Consider the following 23,860-nt stretch of genomic DNA (forward strand, 5'->3'; position numbering starts at 1 on the left):
CGACGTCGTTCCGAATCAAAGCCGAACAAGAAGAAAGAGGCAATAAGACAATAAGTTCTCTTCATCGACGCCAACCTGGAAGATGTCCTGCTTGGTTTACTTTGATGATCGGAATCTGTCTCAACCACGACAACGACAACGAAACCCTGCCTCTTTCTACTCCCCTGCACCCCCGGTTATTGCTTGAAAAAAAGAAAAGAAAAAGAAACAAAAAAAAAGGAAGAAAAAAACAAACAAAATCGAAGCTTTCTTTTAGTCGGTTGGTCAGCGTCTGACCTCTTTGTAAGTAAGCAAAGAGGAAGATAGAGAGAGAGAGTTGAAAGAGGGGGAATAGATACATACATACACAAAGAGAGAGGTAGGTGGACAGAGAAAGTGGAGAGAGAAAGACGGAAAACGAAAGGAGGCGACAGCCGAAACGAAACCAACTGGAGGTTAAAAAGAAGATTGTGGTTATTGTTTCTCTTGGTTTTCTCTCAGTGTTGTGGATTTTTCTAAAACCATTAGAAGTATCCCCTTTTCTCTCTCTCGTTCTCTATCCTGCTCCATTCTTCACTTTCAAAATATTCTCCGAATTTCTTATTAAAAACACCTAAACACACATTTCTTGTTTTTTGAAAAACCTCTTATCTCTCTCTCTCTGCCTGCCTGTCCCCCTCTCTCTCTTTATTTGTCTATCTAAAAAGAAAAAAAGAAAGAAAGAAGGGAAAAACCTTAGCAACGCAGTAGAAGTCAGCAGGAAGTGAACGGCGGCCGCTTTATTTCTTGGCCGCTTTTTTAATTTTATTTTGAGGTTGGAACCTTGTTTCTATTCCGACCGACCGCTCGAAAAACCTGTCTTTTTTTTTTTTTTAGTTTTTCCCTCCAAAAAAAAAACAAAAAAAACAACCCAAAAACCATTTTTTTCCTCCAAGATGCCGCTGTTGAGAAGGCAGCCTTTTCTGAAACAAAAGCCACCGCCAGATCTTGATCCCGATGAGGAAGTTTTCCATTGTAAATTAACAAACGAAATATTTCGTGATTACGAGTAAGTTCAATCTCTTTTTATATTGCATTCATTTTTAAAAGTATTTAAAAAACAAACAAAAACAAACATAAAAAAAATCAAACCATTTTTATTGAAGTCATGTATTTGTTTACTTCGGTATTTTTGTTTATTTAAATAGAAACAACTAACAAAATAATCATAATAAATATAAACCCTGAATAGGTTTCCTTATAATACGTAGTCCCTACAGAGAAATATGAAATAACAGCCAAAATCCCCCTAGAAACTCACTTCATACATCCTACCCACACACCGCCTTATTTAAATGGAAACAAATAACAAAATAATCATAGTAAATATAAACCCTGAATAGGGTCCTTATAAATCATACGTGGTCCCTACAGAGAAATATAAATAACAGCCAGAATCCCCCTCTAAACTCACTTCATACATCCTACCCACAAACCGCCTTATTTAAATGGAAACAAATAACAACAAAATATTTCTTAGTTCTATCCTGTGCAGTTAACCGAGACGGGGGTCCCTATAATTATACGTGGTTCCTGCAAAGAAAAGAAATAACATCAAACATCTCCCCACAAACTCATTTAACACATCCTATCTTATCCTATCCTCCTCTATCGTTTTTCGAAACCTTTCTCCCTCAAAGGAACGGTAAATTAGATAATAAGAGTCGTTATATATGGCCACTATTTATAATCTATAGAGGCGGTGTGGTCACGGTTGGAATGTTTTGGTCATCGCAGGTCTATCATGAAGAGGGGGGAGAGAGAGCCAAGCCTGGCATCAGAATAACGCGCCAACACGAAGGACCTTTTACTTGTTATGGTCGCTGCTTGCACTTATTGGGAAAGGAGTCATCCACCGAATTCCATTTTAAAATTCAACTTTACCGGCCTGAAAAGACATCGAAGACACTGGAACAGTTAGATTTGTAGAAAGTAACATTACACAACCAAACCAGGGCTTTATAGAGTGAAACAGACAGGATGGCCTTGCCTGGAACGCTTTTGGTAATCTTTTCTCTGCTCGTTCTGTCAGTGCCAGGACTTCAATAACTTGACCAAACGGTTTTCAATAACTACATACGTAACACTAATGTCTTTCTTCTCTCTCAAAGTACATATTTTCCCCCCTCGTACTATTGTTTTACCGGTCGTTTTTTTGGAGGGGGAGATCATAGTCAACAATGGGTGGTGGTGGTTTTATTATTTAATTTTTACAGGAAAACAATAAAAAAACCAAAGAGAGAGAGAGAGAGAAAAAAAGTGACATGAAGGAAACGTATAGGTTTGAAAGTAAAAATCTTTAATTAAGTTAATGACTAACAATATTAATTAAAACTAATCCGAGAGGGAGACGGCCAAGATACAAGGCGCCTTTTTGTGAAAATCTCTTTTTTTTCTCCCCCCTCTCACCTCGTCTTATTTCTCAATGAGACGACGATGAATGAGATTATTTCCGTGGGGTGGTTTGGAACCTACAAATATCTGGTGTGTGGGGGATTATTATTATTATTTTTTTGTCTTGTGTTGTAAGATCAGAAGAAAGGAGATTTATTTTTTTAAAAATCCACGGCTTCCTCCCCACCACCTTTGGTTGCGACTATAAAATAGTTGATCCACCGATTCATACAGCAAACTATTTCTTTCTCTCGGACTCGTGTTAGATGCTAATGGCGGCGGATCTTAAAATCAAAACCACCACCGTCTCTCTCTTCCTCTCTCTATCTTTCTTCCCCTTCTATATATATATGTATACATCGTGTATATATACACACACACGCTGTATATTTATTTATATATAGGTATTTATATACATAAACATGTTTTTCATCCCCACCCCCTGTTTATATACATATGTATGTATGTATATATTTATGTCTGTGTATGTGGAGTCGAACCCTTGATCTTGGCTTTTGTTTCCACTCTGGGTTGCTTTTTATAAATCCTCGGCAATGACCACACACACGAAACAACGATGTCACTTACTCCATGGTCGTTCGCCCAGTTTACATACAAACAGCTACCAAATATTTTTCTTTGTCATATTAAAAAAAAAAGGTAGAGATGAAAGAAAAAGAAACCCCTAAAAAGTATAAAAATAAAAGCCTCGATACATTCATTCCGAAATAAAAGACACAAACAAACGAAACTAGAAGGGATGGTCGCGGCTAGAACGCCTCAACTCGGAGCTGACAATGAAGATTTACTAAACATCACCACCTACAACAACAATCATCACCAACGTGCCCACACCATTGTCATCTACCAAATATCGCTATTGTACTAAAATCGTTGTATATACACACACATGTGTATGTGTGTATATATATATATATAATGTGTGTGTGAATTTATTTATTCTACACTACGGTAGCTTATATATATTCGCATCGCATACCTCGTTTTTACCAGTAAATACATGTGTTTAATTGCTCCACTCACTCTGGCAGTATATAGTGTATTACAGTACGTATTACCCTTACAATATACATACATCTTCTAGCCTGTTTAATTGTACCACTCTCTGGCAGCATATAATATACATAGTATGTACACCCCCCTACACACATATATCTCTAGCCTGTATAGTTGTTTTACTCTGTCAGTATAAAGTATTAATCGTATATATACACACACACACACATATATATTATATATACATATGTATTGCCACAATATATATACATATATACAGATCTTGACTTTAATTGTTGTTCTACACTGGCAGTATTTCATATTACATAGTATGTATACACACACACACACCCATACACTTATAATACATCTCGATAGCCTGTTTAATTGTTATTCACTATGCCACTAGTATATACATTATTATTACTAGTAAATTAGTTTCCTCTGCCATTACTATCAACCAACCAGTTCTTCACTAATTTCCGGGATAAACTTATTGATATTTTCCTTCTCGTCCGACATCAAGCCAAGCTTAAGCCATGGTCTACGGCACATAATATACACACATGTAATCTTATTGTATACGTTGATGTATGGGTGTATACACACATGTATATATGTATATATGCGTGTGTGTACTTCTGTATGTGTATGTACATATACTTGTGTATGTATATATATACGTACATGTATGTATGTAAATATCTGCATTATATATATGTGTCTGTGTGTATATAGACACACACCAGATGTATATTACACCAAACAAAATACTAAGCGTGTACAGTTTTTAAAAGGACGACAGTTGAAGGTGTGTGCGTGTGTATATAGATTTATATATTTACATGCATACACATGTATATATATATATATGTGTGTGTGTGTATATATAAACTTGCACGTGTTTTTTTTTGCACGTGTTTGGGGAGTTGTTTAACCCTAGGCCGTTTGATCGAGCAGTCAAAGCGTTCTCCAACGTTTTTCCGTTGTGTTTTTTTCTCGATGGCGCAGTGTATCTAAGACTACATTACACAACATACTCAAACCATATACGATTCTGATGATGGTTTTGGCAGGACGTTGTTTAGCTCCATATCAAGTCAGTCTCTTTTAGAGATCAGTAGTTCTCACTCGGGGTCCTTTATAGACCCTCGGGGGGGTTCATACAAGAATTTTGTTGTCTAAGTTTGTGCAATAAATTGATTACAATTCTACAGTACACGAAACATTTTAACAATTATTTTTCTGCAATTCTTTATAATATTTAATTATAAAAATAAGATTTTTTAAACATCGAATGTCTATGAGGATGCAATTGAGCAAAACAGAAATCAGAGGGGGTCCGTAGGGACCAAAAAATGGTCGAGTTTCCCCGGATTAGATCTACGATATTCCCGATTGTGTCGTATGATTCCTTTTGTATTGAAGGCAGTTGTGTATGAATTGAGGGAAATTTAACTGCTGTTAACAACATGTCGAGCTACTTGCTTTGTTCTTTTTATTTTTCTTTCAACTATATCTTGTGTGTTTTTGTGTTGGAAGTTCAAACCGCTATCAAATATCTAAGCTCGCCGCCGAAGAAGGGAGTCGATCGACAAAATCTCTCAAATTATCTGCCGTCTTAAAATAAAAGACTGCATTTTGTTCCTATGTAGTCCAGTCCTACATTCTTCTAAAAGTGCAGAATGGTCGTTGTTGAAGTGCCGTTTGATTGTTGATGATAAATATTGTACATATCCCGTAAAAAAAAACGGGATGGTCACGACTGGAGTGCCTTTGATAATATGTCTGTCTGCTCGATTAGACTCAACCTGGGCTACTCACTAACCAAACGGCTCTATAATCAACTTCAGTTTGTCTCTTCTTTCGCATGCAGCCCACATGATACAAAAATCCACCATATTTTTCTCTTTCTCTCTTTTATTCCTCGTCTCCCACCTTCACCTTCATTGTGAAATTCCCGTTCGATTTCACAGTTGGTTGGTTGGCACAATGTGTCAAGCAAGCCACACGCACACACATTGTTCGAGGCCTCCTCAGCAAGCCTCTTTTATTCCCGTCTTTTCAATTGCCAACACCGAGCATTCGCCTCTTTTTGTCTTGGATTTACACACTCGCAGCTTCAGTTACCGTTAAAGGCTGAAATTTCACCCTTTCGATGCTGTGGTTTTGAAAATTTTTCTTCGTTCTCGGCTCACCTCTATTGCAAATATTTCAGATAAAACATTTTCATTCATTTAAACAATGAAACACACACACACACACACATACTGGTGCACAAGTATTTACACACGTGTATATGTTGTGTATACACACGTGTCTTATATATTATATATATATACAAACATCTATGGTGCATTTTTTATAATTCTTCTTTTGTTGGTGTGGCTAGGACGTCTTCAATCATGCCCACAAAAGTTCGCGGACGAGACTTGGTGATACTCACGCAATGTTTGGTCGTAGGGGGAGGATCCCCCACCCCTCAGGATAACATGTGTACCTTGGGTACCCTGTCAACATGCCTTTCTAATCTAGTCCCGGGTCGACCAAAGCCTTGTTAAGTGGATTTGGTAGACAGAAACTGAAAAGTGTCCCCCTCCCCCACTGATATTTGACACCCGGTGTTGGTTTGTTTACGTCCCCGTGACTTCTAGAATAAAGCACCAGGCTTAGAAATGGAAGATAAGTACTGGGGGTCGAATTGTGCGACCAAAACCCTTAATGACTGCAGTGTAATGACGGAAACAGATGATAGGCAAGGATTAGGGTGTTGCGTCACAGTGGGGTGGTAAGGAAGATGAGGAGTAAAGACCCCAGGGAGATGGCTTGTCTGCAGGTTAGAGGTAATGGTGATCGATATACGCCACTCAATCAGGTGGCGATTTTTGTGTTGTCAAAGATGACTGTATGATGATGCAGCTTGAGTGAATATGACATGGGATGTTTTATACAGATGTGTGTGTGTGGTTTCAGTTATTAGACTGTGGTCATGCTGGGGCACCACCTTGAATGTTTTAGTCAAAAGAATTGACCCCAGTATTTCTTTCTATTTTTCGAAGCCTGGTATTTATTATATATTCTCTTTTGTCGAACCGTTAAGTTACAGGGACGTAAACACACCAGCACCGGTTGTCAAGCGATGATGGGGTGGGAGTGGGGGTACACACACACACACAAGATGGACTTTCAGTTTCCGTCTACCAAATCCACACATGAGGCTTTGTTTGGCCCAAGGCTATAGTAGGTGCAGCCTCCTGGCTTCCCAGACCCCAGTCGAACCGTCCAACCCATGCCAGCATGGAAAACAGACGTTAAACGATGATGATGATGATGGTGATGATGACTTGCCCTAGTTGCCTCGCAGAGGAACTGAACTTGGGGCCATGTGGCAGGGCGGCAAGCTTCTTACCACACGGCCACGCTTGTGCCTATGGAATAAAACACATTCGCAGTACCTAGGTTACCCAAGCAGTCACCCATGTAAGTACTAACTAGGCTCAATGTTGCTTAACTTCAGTGATTGGACAAGAACTTGTGTGTTCAATGATATATATATATATATAGAGAGAGGGAGAGAGGATATTCTCATCATTCAATGTCCACTTTTCCATGCTTGAATGGGTCAGTTGGATTTTGTGGAGGCAATTTTACTGCAATCTGATGCTCTTACTGTCTCCGACACGTTTATAAGCAAGGTAATTTTTCTCTGGCTGGACATGTCTTTTTCACTAAGACTGGAAATAAGCAACTTCATTTGCATATTGGTGCTTCTTGTTTACATTACAACTGTGATGTCAAAACTAGTACGGGTACATGCATACACACAGGCATGCATGCGTGCATATGTATTCGGTTTCTGTCTACCAAATCCATCCACAAGGCTGACCCTGAGCTATAGTGGAAGACACTAGCACAGTGGGACTGAACCCAAAACCATATGGTTGGGAACCAACTTTCTAAGCTACAGCTTCACTTGTTGCTATCTATCTGTCTATGTCTGTGTGTGTGTATATATGTATGTTTGCATATACCTTAATATACGATGTTATATGTATAGATGAAAAAGAACATGATAATCGAATGATATAGGATGATATATATATATTTATATATAGGCGTAGGAGTGGCTGTGTGGTAAGTAGCTTGCTTACCAACCACATGGTTCTGGGTTCAGTCCCACTGCATAGCACCTTGGGCAAGTGTCTTCTACTATAGCCTCGGGCCGACCAAAGCCTTGTGAGTGGATTTGGTAGACGGAAACTGAAAGAAGCCCGTCGTGTATATGTATGTATATATATGTATGTGTGTGTATATGTTTGTGTGTCTGTGCTTGTCCCCCCAACATCGCTTGACAACCGATGCAGGTGTGTTTACGTACCCGTAACTTAAAGAGACCGATAGAATAAGTACTAGGCTTACAAAGAATAAGTCCTGGGGTCGATTAGTTCGACTAAAAGGCGGTGCTCCAGCATGGCCACAGTCAAATGACTGAAACAAGTAAAAGAGTATATATAACATGATCTCTGAGTGATGGGAACAATTGTGGGTCTCATTTGAGTCTTGTATAGGGTTAGTTTTTCTAACCCGAAAGAGGAAGAACCATGATGATCGAGGTTCTTGCCGCATGCAGCCCATGTTGACAAGGAGCGGTGGCGTATAACTAGTGTAGCATGTCTTTGTGCCTGTGGTGGAAGCAAGGTTGTTATGACTAATTAGAAGTGTTTTCAGGAAGTCAGTACAGAATTTGATGAACAAACGAGGGGGTGATATCATCCGTATAGGAGTGGGACATTGTTGGTGTGTGTGTGTGTGTGGGTGGTGGTGGTGCAAAATTAAGCCTGAAGTGTGTGGGTATGAAAGCGTGGGTGGCAATGGGTTGGTCTGGCATATATAGGATTATACCTTGAGTATGTTTTGTTGAAGCAGGTGTGGCCATGTGGTAAGACATTAGCTTCCCAGCCACATGGTTTCAGGTTCTGTCCCGCTGCATGTTTTTCCAGTGTTTTTTTACCATAGCCTCAAGCTGACCAAAGCTTTGAGTGGATTTGGTAGACCGAAGCTTGTCATATATGTACCTATATGTGTGCGTTTGTGTATGTTTGTACCCCACCCCTGCCTGACAACTGGTGTTGGTTTGTTTGCATCCTGTAAACTTATCAGTTCAGCAAAAGATATAAAATAACTACCAGGTTTGGTATAAAACTTTGTTTATTATTCGGATTATTCTGTTGGAAGTAATATTTATTTATTCATATTGTTTTTAATTAATCATGCATTATCTCAAAGCTTTGAGATTTTGATGATGTGATTGTTTATTTTTAGAATGACATTGTAGGGTAGGTTTGATAGGCCAGATCTGGTCAGTTTCATCATATAGCAGGAAGAATATTCAGGCCAATTATGGCATTTTCACTGCTAAAAGGTTAAAGTGAGCTGATAAAAATATTTTACTAAATAATTCCTTACTTTCAAAATTAATTAGAACAAAGGCAGTGTACAGTTCTATATTTAAGAGATGAGGAATTATGTACATTATTTACATTAACCATTACGCCATATGCCCACGGGCATATGGCGTAGTGGTTAAGAGCGCGGGCTACTAACCCCAAGATTCCGAGTTCGATTCCAAGCAGTGACTTGAACAATAATAATAATAATAATAACAACAACAACATCGAAGAATACCTTAGGAATGAGAACCCCGGTTCGAAATTTCCCCAAGACATCTGATGAAGGGTGAAGGGTATATCAGCTGAAACGTGTTAACAAGAAACAAGATGAGGACAAATATCCGTCGAATGTAAATAATGTAAATAAAGGCAGTGTAATTCAAGAGAAAGGGGTCTCCATCAGTTAGAATGATGAGTGCTCTAGTCGGTCCTGTCAACAGAACAGCCTGCTTGTGAAAGTAATATGTAAGTGGCTGAGTACTCCACAAACATGTGTACCCATAACCCATATTAACTCACAATCCTCGTTTGAGGACAGTTGTATTTGGTTTATTTACTGCAATAAGGGTTAACTGGATGCTTCCGTATGTTTGTTGTCCCTATTTATGTAACTATCTTCAAAATTTTGACACGGTTAACCCGGGTTAAAATGGGTAAATGTTCTCCGAGAGATTCAGCTGACGCTGAATGTGACAAAGCTGGCTCCTTCGAATTACAGGTCCAACTCAATATTGCCAGCTGAGTCAACTGGTAGCAACGTGAAATAAAGTGCCTTGGTGTAGGACACATCTTGCCGCCAGGGATTGAACTTACGACTGTGAGCTGAATAGCCTAACCATTAAGCCATGCATCTATTTCAAGAGAAATAGGGTAACAAAAAGGGTTAATGTAGGGACAGGTTTTGTAGTACTGGTGAGTGTTTTTAAAACTGCCCTGGTTGTGTAGGGCTGAGTGGTACGGAGCAGAGCGTCTAACCAGCCAGTTGCCAAGTTCTTATCAGTCTTCAAGGTGAAGGGGTGGTGCAGGGAAGATCTGAATAGCTGTGGGTGGGGAAGGATGTTCAGAAAGTATGTGTGTATATGTGTACATATAATGAGTGGTTGGGGAGTTTTGGGTTCAATCCCAGTGCATGCTACCTTGGGCAGATGTTTGCGATAAGCAGAACCAAATGGGGAAATGGAAACTAAAAGAAGCTTGTGTGTTTACATTGTGCACTCTACAAAAGCTGTATGTTAACGAGTGGCGGTGTTGTCACATCTGTCAATAGATGGCTTGCTTGCTGCATTCAAGGATGCATTAATTAACAGCTCCCTTGATTAGAAAACAGGTGGGTGGTGAAGGATTAAGAATAAAAGAATAAAATATATATATATATATACACACACACACACACACATACATATATACATGATAGTACGTGTAGATATATGTGCATACATATGTACACATAGTGTGTGTGTGTGTATATATATATATATTATTCTTTTACTTGTTTCTGTCATTTGACTGCGGCCATGCTGGAGCACCGCCTTTAGTCGGACAAATCGACCCCAGGACTTATTCTTTGTCAGCCTAGTACTTATTCTATCGGTCTCTTTTCCCGAACTGCTAAATTACGGGGATTGCAAACACACCAGCATCGGTTGTCAAGCGATGTTGGTGGGACACACACACACACACATATATATATATATACGACTGGCTTCTTCCAGTTTCCGTTTACCAAATCCATTCACAAGGCTTTGGTCGGCCTGAAGCTATAGTAGAAGACATTTGCCCAAGGTGCCACACTGTGACCGAACCCAGAACCACATGGTTGGTAAGCAAGCTATTTACCACACAGCCACTCCTGCACCTATATATATATATATATATATATATATATATATATATATATATATGTATAAATTTAATGAATGGAGTAAAACGTATATTTTAACTGCATACTTTATGCATATTTTAACTGCATATTTTCTGCGTTTTACTCCTTTAATTTATATATACTCAAGTACCCAAAATATCAAGGAGTTTCTACCTCATAAACAGGAGTTACACCACAATTATTTTTTGATCTTTGCTATCCTGGTATCTATTAACCAATTTATTTTGTCCGAGTTATTTATTAATTAGGAGAAAATAAATACATATATATATATATAAAATTATGTTTTGCTTCAATACTAATAACCTAGTGTTAGAACTTCCAATACATTTGCTTCAGAATCTCATAATTTCCTGTTCTTTTGTCATTTATTTAATTTCATATATCACACACACACACACACACACACACATCCTTCTTTATATATTATTGTGTGTGTGTATACACACATACATACACGCATCTTTATATACTCTCATTATTTGTGTATATGTGTTTGCATGTGCGTGTGTATATATACAGATGCAAGTACATGTAAGGTTCATTTTGTCTGTCTTTCCATGGAAGCATTTGTCAGACAACAGAGACATATTTGTTAAGGGACTCAGCTATGTAGATACACATTATGCTCCGACCCTCCACCTCTGCCGCCGTTTTAAGCATCAGTTTCACCATGTCCGTTGCATAGATGGACAGTTCTTCTCCAGTATTACTTGTCGCCAATCATCTCGAGTTTTTTGTCATCTCCTCTGTAAGATTCAGCGTCCTCAGATTAATCTCCACTTTGCTCCCTATTTTGCTGGGTCTTTCTTTTACCCTAGTTTCGACCACTGTAAGCAACTGTCTTCATCCCTACACATTGCAAGCCCTTGCCAATGTCATCTTCTGCTTGCTCTTTACTCCTCTTGTGACCACTTTTTCCCCTCAACACATTTATACTCTTTTACTTGTTTCAGTCAGTTGACTGCGGCCATGCTGGAGCACCGCCTTTTAGTCGAGCAAATCGACCCCGGGACTTATTCTTTGTAAGCCTAGTACTTATGCTATCGGTCCCTTTTTGCTGAACCGCTAAGTTACGGGGATGTAAACACACCACCATCGGTTGTCAAGCGATGTTGGGGGTACAAACACAGACACACAAACATACACACACACACACGGTTGGCATTAGGAAGGGCATCTAGCTGTAGAAACTCTGCCAAATCAGATTGGAGCCTGGTGTAGCCACCTGGTCTACCAGTCCTCAGTCAAATCATCCAACCCATGCTAGCATGGAAAGCGGACGTTAAATGACAATGATGATTATATATACATACATACATACATATATACGACAGGCTTCTTTCAGTTTCTGTCTACCAAATCCACTTACAAGGTTTTGGTCGGCCCGAGGCTATAGTAGAAGACACTTGCCCAAGGTGCCACACAGTGGGAATGAACCTGGAACCATGTGGTTAAGCAAGCTACTTACCACCACACAGCCACTCCTGCGCCTATACTACATCATTCATTCATTCACGCTAACACTTTATAGCTAAGGAGCATGCTTGCTTCATTATTTTTTTCTTTTATAGTTCTCGCAGATCTTCTGCATTTAGTGTTCATGTGACCTTATCATGTAGAATTGCAGTTCATATACACAGGCGTCTTACAGTCTGTCTTTCACACTGAGATACAAAACCTTTTTCTGAACTTCCTCCATGTTCTTAATTCTGGCTGCTATACTTTCAGAATATCTTCCTTCACTGCTAAATTAGGTCACCTGGGTAGCAGAAGCTATCTACTATTTCTAGGGATTCTCCTGGGCACTTAAGAAAACCTATTTCCTGTATACTCTCTGTTTTGCTCTTGCATGTCTGTCACATACAAACCTTACTTTTTTTGTGAATCTGCCCGAAATTCCACTGCACCTCTTTGTGTGTGTCCATAGTGTGCATTGGGGACCTTATATGGAAGTCTTACACAGTTCTCTGTATATTGAACAAAGACATTTCTCTGGAGCGCTGTTTTCTTTACTAACAACTTTGGTTTTTGCAAAGTCAACTTGGAGGCCCTTTGATTCCAAGTTTTGCTTCTGCACCTGGAATTTATTTTCTAATTCTACAGTTTCAGCTATAACCACGACACATCTGGTCTTGGACTCTTCTATTATGGTCTATAGCAGTATGATGTATAGCAGGTAACTGAGCTCTGGTAGACTCTGCTTGCATACTAAACTCATCACAGTACTTTTGGCTAACTCCCACCTTACTGACAACATGACATGCATGGCTTTACAAACCACCCTTTGATTACCGGATTAGAGTGAGGGACCCTAGTGAAGGCTTTCTCCATGCAGCATCTTACTCCTAGCTAAATATTTCTTTTGCAGTTGTCTCATTAGGAAGGTGGCATCATTAGTACTTCCTGGTCTCAAACCAAACTATCTCTCATCATCATCATTGGTTTAGCGTCCACTTTTCCGTGCTCAGAGGAGGGGGGGAGGCAGACACAGACACACAAACATATACATACATTTATATATATATACACGATGGGCTTCTTTCAGTTTCCGTCTACCAAATCCACTCACAAGGCTTGTTGGTCCGAGACTATAGTAGAAGACACTTGCCCAACATGCCATGCGGTTGGACTGAACCCGGAACCATGTGGTTGGTAAGTAAGCTGCTTACCACAGAGCCACTCCTGGGGCACTATGAAGTACCAGCTTTGCTAAAAATAGGAGTCAAAATACCCCAAAGCCACAAAAATTAACACTAGATTTTCACAGGCATGGTTGGAAAAAAAACTAAGTGAATAAGGGTTGCGTTTTACCTCTGCAAAATTGCATATTTAATTTGAGTATCTTCTTTAAGTTCCCATCTCCAAAATCCACTCACAAGTCTTTGATCATCCCAGGCTTAAAGTAGAAGACATGTCCAAGGTGCAAAGTGCCATGCTGTGGAATTGAACCTGGAACCATGTGGTTGCGAAGCAAACTTCTTACCAAATAGCCACACCTGTGCCTCATATAATCTAATTCTCTCTCTAATCAATTGATCTACAACTCTCTCTAACTTTCATGATCTGGTCCAATAGATACCTCTAATTTTCTCTCAGTAAGGTAATCTCCTTGTAATGGCTATGATGTTACTACAGTCATTGGGTATAACATCTTGTACAGCCTAATTGACTAAATGGGTGACAAGGCTGTATCCAACACTGCCAGGCATTCCAAGCATCTCTGCAGTAATTCCTGATGGTTCCTGCCTTCATATCTTGTAATTGCTTTATCTTTCATACTGCTATCTACCAGAGTGACTGGTCCCTCCATTAGCAGATTGTGGCCTATGTTAGGAAGACCATTTTTCTCCTATGCATTCTCCACATTCAGTAAACTTTCATAGTAGCACTTCCATACCTCTTCCTTTACACATTGAAATGGAAAGAAGTGTGAGTCTCTTATTTTCCATCTGTATACAGTTTTTGCCTATGTCTCACTTCTCTCTATTGCACTGTCTTGCAATCAAGAACAACTCACGCCTCTGATCCTCCTCACACCATAGAACATAAGCAAACCACTTACTTTCTATTTCTCTCTTTACCTGGTATAATATTATCGCTTCTCCTCTCTTCCAGTCTTTTCAAGCCTGTCTTTTCACTTACATGGTTTGTCTCATATATATATATATATATATATATATATAGACACATTCATATATGACAGGCTTCCAACGGTTTCTGTCAATCAAAGCCACTCACAAGGCTTTTGTTAGCTTGAAGCAATAGTAGATACTTGCCCAAGGTGCCGCGCAGTGGGACTGAACCTGGAATTGTGTGATTAGGAGGCAAGCTTCTTACTGCACAGCCACACCTATACCTATGTGTGTGTGTACACACACACACACACTAATATTTACAACTTTATCTGCTTCAAGATTCATAGTTCCAAATGAGGATTATTTCACATTCTCTTGAAGTTTATAAAATTCTTATGGTATCATCTCTCTCTCTCTCTCTCTCTCTCTCTCTCTCTCTCTCTTTCTCTCTCTCTCTCTCTCTCTCTCTCTCTCTCTCTCTCTATATATATATATATATATATATATATATATATATATATAAAATCTGTAAAAATGACACTTATTCGGTGGCCATGGTAAAACTCTGAGTTTCGGGTGTTGGGGTGGGAGCCCTCACCAAATTCCTCTATTTACATAATATTGGTCTCTTTCTTTCTTTTGTTGTCCTTCCTATAAATATATATAGCTGATGCCATAAGAATTGCCATCATCATCATCATCTTTTAATGTGTGTGTATCAGCCAAAGGGAAACCTATATATCAACTAGCCCTTTTAGGAGCAATAATGGTGCAAGATCTCGAACCATATCTTGCTACCTTAAGTATATATATGTTATATATGTATCTATGAGCTAACGAGGGAGACATCCATGTGGTTGCTAGACCTGGTAGAAAGATTAGTTAGATTTCCTGGAAATCATGTGTGTGTATTGTTTATAGGAGCCAATGTGGGAGCCTCTACCTGCTATCTCAGTTGTGTAGAAATAACAGCCAAATCTCCCTCAAATCACACCCTACTATCTTATATGTGTATAAGTCAACAAGAAAGACTACTTATATGGGAGGTAAATATGTTAGAAATAGCAGCCAAATCTTTACTAAACCATTTCATAGATCCTTTAAAATTTTAGGATGGCACAAAATGACCATAAAATATGTCAAGAACCCTGTGTCTGTCAGATACCAGCTGAGTACTCTGTACCATTAAGCTAAGCAGCCCCTGACGTGTTTGTTTATAAAATGTTCTCTGTGTGTGTTTGTGACAGGCTTCTTTTAGTTTCCATCTGCCAAATTCACTCACAAGACTTTGGGTGATCCAAAACTAGACTAGAGTAGAAGGCACTTGCCCAGGGTGCCATGCCTGTACCCGAATGTGGTAAATACAAGGACTACTTGAACGCCTGTTTTCACACCAGTTTCATGATGGTTCTTCAAAAGTTGGACTTGATGGTCTTATCACAGCACCATTGATCAAAGTGAAAAATATTACTTTCTCTGTCTTTGAACTCAACAAGTGATTGAGAAATTATAGTTACAATTGTCACTGAATTGTTTGTAATGAGTGCCAGCCGATTGTTGTACGATGTTTCTTTGATCCAGTAATTTTTGGTAGTGCTGGGTATCTCTGCGAGTATGTCTATCTTTGTCTCTTTTTAAGACAGTGAAATGTGATGCAAGGGGGATTTGGTTGCTATTTCTGGTTGGTGAGACTTTATAGCATACCAAGGACTACATTGTCAATTTCTGAATTCTGTAGTAAATTTGTAGAGATAAACTTGTGAAAATATTGCACTGCTAACACAAAAAGTAAGGCACAAATACACTTGGTTGTGAAACGAAATACTGTGTCCTTGTTTGCATTTTATAATTTAATTATTATGTAATACATATATATTATATAATGCAAAAACATCCTGCAGATTGCAATAGTCAATAAAATAGAAATAAAATTTAAAGATTCATTTTTTCAGTGTAGCTTAGTACTGAATAACCCAGGGCTTGGTGGTAGTGGTGGGGTTCATGGTTAAAGGTATTCTGTGACCCATCTCACACTGTCTTCTAGTCAGACGTCATAGCATATCAAGAATTACACTGTCAACTTTCACCATCCATTTTGTAAAAACGATAAGCAATGAGATGGATCTGGTATGAGTTTATCGAAAATAATTGGTTGAGTCTTACAGATATTTGAAATATGGAAAAGTTATATCGTCGTGTTTGGTTAGAACCATTCTTTTTCATTAAAGTACACGTATATGAGAGAGAGAGAGAGAGAGGGGAGGTCCCTTTGTGGTCTTCACCGTGGCTGCAATCAAAATATTCCTGGGAGTTACATACACATCGATATGATCCCATATTTCGGAGCAGCTACTTACAATGCATACATATGTAATTTGTGTTTTAAAGCACCGGTTTTTAAACTGCAAACATAAATTCGACACTCATAAACTACACTGATTTTTTTTCATTTAAAATATCTTTTTCAAATTTTTTAAAAACTTTATTAAAAAATTTTTTAAAAAATTTTATTTAAAATATCTTATTCAAATTTTTTTCAAAAAATCTTTTTCAAATTTTTTTCAAAAAAATCTTTTCTAGAGAAATTATTTAATATTTTCTATATTTCCATTATTCATTCAAGCAGCCGTTTTTGCGTTCAACTTTTTTTTCGGTAAATTGTATTTCGATCAACAGTCTACGTATCGATTCAGTTAGCTGCTGTTTTTAGCAGGTTAAACGACCATGTAGCGGTCTTGTTTCTGGGCATTATTATCTTTTATTTGTTTGAACCGCGGCCATCCTTGGAAAACTGCCTTGAATGCGTTTAATCGAACAAATCGACCCCAGTATTTGTTTTTTTAAATGACTGCTACTTGTATTTGTATCTTTTTCCGAACTGCTAAGTTACGTTGACGTAAACAAACCAGCACCGGTTGTCAAGCGGTGGTGAACAGGACGAGTTCAAACATAAAAATAACAAAAGCCCGAGGGCATTCACAATGAATATCTGGCACACACACACACACACAAACAGAGAGGATAGGTTGGTAATATATTTAAGGAATATAGAATATAATTTGTAGCAGATTTGGTTGCTATTTTTAGCAGTTGGAATTCCTCCCCTTCATACACACACCCTTCCATATCGGTTGGAAGAATGTTTCTTTATTAGTGAAAGCCTCTCAAGCACCAAAAGAAAGGAAATGACATAACAGCATCAACACGATTCCTCGATTTCTTTAGCCATTTGCCGTTCCAACCATGACCATCACGTTCACCCCCCCCACCACCACAGAACTACAGTACTCGATGTATTGTTCCTCGTTGCTTCTAATTGCTGACCAATTTATTAATCAAAGATTTTTCGGCGACCGTCGTTCTAACCAAAATATTCATTATAGAGTCATGAGTTCGGGCCATGCTGGGGCCCCACCATAAAGGGTTTAGTCGAAAAATTCGTCCCCACTGTTTATTTTTTTTTAAAAGCCTGATACTTATTCTATTGGTCTCATTTTCCCGAACCACTGAGTTGCGGGGACGTAAACAAACCAATGCCGGTTGTAAAGCGGTGGAGGGGGACAGACACAGACACGCGTGAGCGTGTCTGTGTTTGTGTATTCTTTCTTTTATTTTTTTGTTTCAGTCATTTGACTGCGGCTATGCTGGAGCACCGCCTTTAGTCGAACAAATCGACCCCAGAGACTATCGGATTCTTTTGCCGAACCGCTTGGTTACGGGAACGTAAACTCATAAACATCGGTTGTCAAGCGACGACGAGGACGGGCACACACACATATACACGACGTGCTTTCAGTTTCCGTCGACCAAATCCACTCACAAGGCTTTGGTCGGCCCGATGCTATAGTAGGAGACACCTGGCCAAGGTACCACGCAGTGGGACCGAACCCGGAACCATGTGGTTGGTAAGCAAGCTACTTACCACACAGCCACGCCTGTACACACTTTCAGTTTCTGTGTATCCAATCCACTCACAAGGCCCTGGTCGGCCCCACGCATTGGGACCGAGCTCAAGAAGCCTTGGTTAGGCAGAAGCAAGCTTCTTAACCACACAGCCACGCCTGCACCTGCAAAACAAAGCGCTTAGGCTCATCGAGACATTCCAGATATGACTATCACTTTTAGTAAATTTTTTTTATCCAACATGTGGACAAGTGGCCGTGATCGTCTAGTGGTTAGGCCCCCACGTTGTGGCCGTGGTAACCCAGCTTCGAATCCTAGTCACGGCAGTCCATCATTAGCTTTTCTTTAGGCGCAGGCGTGGCTGTGTGGTAAGAATCTTGCTTCCCAAACACATGGTTCCGGGTTCAGTCCCACTGCGTGGCACCTTGGGCAAGTGTCTTCTACTATAGCCTCGGGCCGGCGAAAGCCTTATGAATGGATTTGGTAGACGGAAACTGAAAGAAGCCCATCGTATGTATGTGTGTGTGTTTGTCCTCCCACCGTCTCTTGACAACCGATGTCGGTGTGTTTATGTCCCCGTTCAAAAGAGACCGATAGAATAAGTACTAGGCTTACAAAGAATAAGTCCTGGGGTCGATTTATTCGACTAAATGCAATGCTCCAGCATCGCCGCAGTCAAGTGACAAACAAATAAAAGAACGTCCTTCCGTTTTTTATTATTTGAGAGGGCTTTGGCTGCTATTTTTAGCATAGCGGGTGACCGAGACTGGCTCTCTTTGTTGGATTTTTTTCTTCTAGTGTTCTTTCCCCTTCTATTAATAATGTCTAAAATTTAACACATGAGAGAGAGACCCTTTTTTGTTCTGCTGTTTGCTAATATTCATAAGGAAAGTAATATTTTTAAAAGGGTCGTTTCTGTCTTGTGACTTTTATTGTTTGAAGTTTACGTTGATCTAAACCAGAAAATAGTGGAATTGGTCGCTGGTTTTGGTGCTACTAAAAGTATTCGCCTTCCTGGCAAAAATATATAAAAAAAAACTAAAAAGAAAACGAAATCAACGATGAAGCTTCAACGTGGTCGTTTGTTCTGCTAGAAATAACAGTTAAATCTCCTTCAACGCAAACTTAAAGGAATGGCAATACAGTTGTCTGTTGCGGAGCGGGGAAGGCGGGATGGTCTTGGCTGGAAGGTCTTTTCATAAAGACCGACTTGGTGTTAACGACGGCCATTAAAATATTAGTTTTTAAGAGGATTAAGAAATAGAACCGTACGTTTCTTGTCAGCCTTGAAGCATTACAGCCGGCCGTGACCATCACGTCTGTTTTTTTGTTTGTTTGTTTAGGCATTGTGTACCTTGGCCTACATTATCCAACGTGTCTTTTAAGATTATTAAGTGTAAATATAAGAGGGGATTTGACTGCGGTTTCTAGCAATTTTGTATTTTCTTTGTTTAACAGTGTTGAGGATCAGATTATTAATGGAGAGAGATGGGACTCTACAGTTGTACGAACACAACAAACAGGGCTAACACGAGGGGTTTTAAACATTTAAATATATAAATTGCAGAAGTAGTTTTTAGTAACCGTAATTTTTAAAAAAGTTAACCTTTGCCTCTCCTGTGAAGCACATGTAATTAATATAGACTAGGACATGTTTTCCGTGCTTCATACATAATACACATTCCCGATTTTGTTTTTCAACCATTAGTGTAACTAGGGCCCCGTGTAAAGTAAGCCTCATATTACTCAACGTACGAAACAAAGGACTCACTTTCGAGTCTGAAAACAAGCATGGGCGTTCTGGATAAACTTTGGAAAATGCTTTGGGACGAGCAAGGGGTTAAGTTGACATGCCTTCAAGTGGTATAGGTCTCGCCCCCCCCTCCGTTAATTAACCCTAGGCCTGGGTCAGCTCTGATCAAATGTACTTTGCAACCTATCTTTTTTGTCTTTTTAATCCGTTTACTGGTTTCAGTCACTGGACCGCGGCCACGCTGGGGCACTGCCTAGAAGGGTTTTAGTCAAATGAATCGATCTCATTACTTATTCTTTTTAAAGCCTTGTTGGTCCCTTTTGCTGAATCGCCTAGCTACTGGGACGTAAAGAAACCAACACCGGTTGTCAAGCGGTAGTGAGAGACAAATATACACCTACATAAATTATATATATATATATATATATATATATATATATATATATATATATATATATATATAGACTGGTTTCTTTAAGTTTCCGCCTATTAGATCCACTCAGTTCGTGGCTCTAGTAGAACTTGTCCAAGGTACCACGCAGTGGGACTGAACCAGGAACCATGTGCTTGGAAAGTAAACTTATTACCACACAACCACACTTACGTCTATTCATAAGAGTTTTGTGTTTCTATCACTGAAAATAAACTAGTCTTATTTTCTTCCTCGTAAAAAAATCTATTTTCATTGTTTGATCTGTTTGTAATTTTTACCATCGCTACATTTCTCGAATTCTGCTGGTTTACTATCAGATCCCACCCCTATCCCCGTGATATGTAGGACTTGGACTACATTATCCAATGTGCCATTTGTTTTTTTAATTTAAAACGGCAGTAGTCTGTGATTTGAGGATATTTGGCTGCTGTTTCTAGCAGGTCCAGTTAGCGGGCGTGTAGAAAACTCTTTGTTTAAAGGTCGGCTCTATCGGTATTATATGGGAGGTCTGTAGGTAGACCAGATACCATCTCTGGAGTCTCTTCCTGCTGCTTCAACTAAAAATGGAACATCCGTTCATGAAATAATATTTGTTAATAATAAAAAAAAAAAGGGAAAACGGATAAATTCGTTGGTTGTGCAATGGTGAAAATACGGACATTTTTATTATCCCCCCCCCTTCACTTGCTGTTTCCATCTCCCACAATATAATGACACAGATTTCTACTCGGTCTTTGGTTTTTCATTTCTTGTTTACAAATAAATTCGATTTAAAAATAACTTTTAAACGCGCACATGCACGATATAGATACGTGTGCGTGTGTGTGTATGGTCCTTCGAAGTTCCACATTGCACGGGAAAGGAAAATGGTAGTCCATCACTTTCATTTTTTTTTTTTTTTTTAAAGTATTCCTGTTTCTTTCAACAGTAGTTAAGATACTGGTAGGAAATAAAAAATTTGTAAAAATTTCTTTTATGTTTTGCTCTACCCCCACCCCCACCCCCTCACGTCTACTACTGTAACTTTTTCCTTTTCCCATGAGGTATGGGACTTCGAGCGGGGGGGGGGGGCAGCTATGCCAACCCTTCCATGTACACTCTCTCATTCATTCAATTTCCTTTCTCTTTCGCGACGAAAAAGCTGCCATTTGTGAAAATCCAACAACTTTTCCCATCGTAACTCACGTCTACCTTCTTTTTTTATCAAAATAGTTTTGCAGCTTTTGTATTTCACACACTTGTTGTTGTTGTTGTTGTTTATAGCCTCGGGTTGACCTTGATCAGACATTTCTAACAGCGACCATTATGATTGTTTTGAAAATTTATTTTATTTATGGCCGTGTGGTAAAGAAGTTTGCTTCGTAACCACATGGTTCTGGGTTCAGTTACACTGTTTAAGCACCTTACTTTAACCCCAGTCCAACCGAAAGCGTGTGATTGGATTTGGTAGATGGAAACCGTAAGAAGCCCGTCTTGTGTGTGCATTTGTATTCGTCCCCGCATTACCTTTGACAACCGGTGTTGGTTTGTTTACGTCTTCGTAAATTAGCGGTTCATCAAAAAGGGTCTGATATTATAAGTACCAGGCTTAAAAATAAAATAACTACTGGGGTTGATTTGTTTGACTAAAACCCAACATGGGGCACTACCTTGAAAGATTAAAGATATAAAAGATACACTGTGTATCTAGGATTATATTCAATGTGTGTTCTTATCCTGATTTGGCGTGGTTTCTACGGCTGGATGCCCTTCCTAACACCGATCACTTTATAGAGTGCGCTGGGTGTTTTTATGTGGCTTTACCACGAGTGCTTTATGTATTAGATTTACAATGCAAGAACACCCTGCAGAGATAAAATTTCTTTGCGTGTGGCTTTGAACTGGTCTGTGGTTCGGTAGTTGGGGACCCCTGTTGAAGCAAATACACGTCTGTGTAATTGGTTAGGATCAGGCGTATTTGTATTTTTTCTGTTTACCAGTCCCTTGTTGATGGGTACAAGTACGTAAATATGTATGAAAAAATACACAACCTCCCGGCACAGTTATGTAAATACAAGCAATAGTCAGTGCATTGTGGGTGGTCTCTGGGGCATGTTTTTTGTGGTACAAGCAGAATCTTCAACTGATCGCTGACCCCATGTTATCGTAAATTAAGCATGGCTCCTAATTGAACGTACTGTGTTATCTTGGATCAGTGATGGATGAATTAGTGATAAATGAGGCTCCATGTACATTAAAAAAAACAAAAAACACAAAATGGAATTTAATACCTTGTGGTGGTGGTAGACTCTGGTCACTAAAACTGTTAGATACAGATGTAACCGGAGACGCAATGGCCCAGTGGTTAGGGTAGCAGACTCACGGTTTCGATTCCCAGACCGGGCGTTGTGAGTGTTTATTGAGCGAAAACACCTAAAGCTCCACGAGGCTTTGGCAGGGGATGGTGGCGAACCCTGCTGTACTCTTTCACCACAACTTTCTCTCACTCTTACTTCCTGTTTCTGTTGTGCCTGTAATTCAAAGGTTCGGCCTTGTCACACTGTGTCACGCTGAATATCCCCGAGAACTACGTTAAGGGTACACGTGTCTGTGGAGTGCTCAGCCACTTGCACGTTAATTTCACAAGCAGGCTGTTCCGTTGATCAGATCAACTGGAACCCTCGATGTTGTAAGCGACGGAGTGCCAACAACAACAACAGATGTAACCATATATGGCCTTATTCATACTTTACTGTCTTAAAATAATGCCCAGACATATTGAATATTGTAGTCCCAGATTAACAAAGGCTTCTGGATGAGGACTGACTTTGGGCTAGACAGGAATAATGACGTAAACATACCAACATGGTTGACACACACAGACATAGATATATACAGCCAAATCCACTCACAAGGCTTTGGTTGGCCCAATGATATAGTAAAAGACACTTGCCTCAGATTCCACGCAGTGGGACTGAACCCATGCCCCCTCCTAGCATTGGAAATGGACATCGCTTGCTGGATGGTGACACTTGCTTACAGCTATCTTGTGACGTCAAGGCAAAGAGATAGCAACATACATACGCACGCGCACACACACACACACAGCAAGCTTCTTTCAGTTTCTGTCTACCAGACCCATTCAAGGCTCTGGTTGACCTGGGCCTATAGTAGAAGACAGTAGACCAAGGTGCCATGCAGTAGGACAGAACTGGAGACCATGTGATTCGGAAGCAAGCTTCTTAAGCACCCCAACTGCACCTGCTGTATATAATAAGAATGGATTTGTGTTCAGGTTTTGTACAGCTGCTTCTGCAATCTGTAGTCCTGCCATTGTTTGTGCTGATGACAGCAGACGAGTCTTAGGTGATGAAGGAGATTAAGAATGGATTAACTTAAGCTATTCTATTGTCTATAGTCTTAAGAAGCTATATATCGTTTGGAATTTTCATT

General features: G+C 39.5%; 1 protein-coding gene across 1 annotated transcript in view; it reads left to right on the forward strand.

Moving 5' to 3' along the window:
* The first annotated feature begins 724 nt into the window (after positions 1 to 724).
* Positions 725 to 23,860, forward strand: part of LOC106878888 (bromodomain adjacent to zinc finger domain protein 1A) — a 59,994-nt gene continuing 36,858 nt past the window's right edge. Inside the window, exon 1 of the mRNA XM_014928233.3 lies at positions 725 to 1,027. Coding sequence (XP_014783719.1) covers positions 915 to 1,027 — 113 coding nt within the window. The 5' untranslated portion in view covers positions 725 to 914. The remainder of the gene's footprint in view (positions 1,028 to 23,860) is intronic.

Source organism: Octopus bimaculoides, chromosome 24, assembly GCF_046866305.1.
Source record: "Octopus bimaculoides isolate indiv1 chromosome 24, ASM4686630v1, whole genome shotgun sequence".
NCBI classification, from domain to species: Eukaryota; Metazoa; Mollusca; class Cephalopoda; order Octopoda; family Octopodidae; genus Octopus; species Octopus bimaculoides.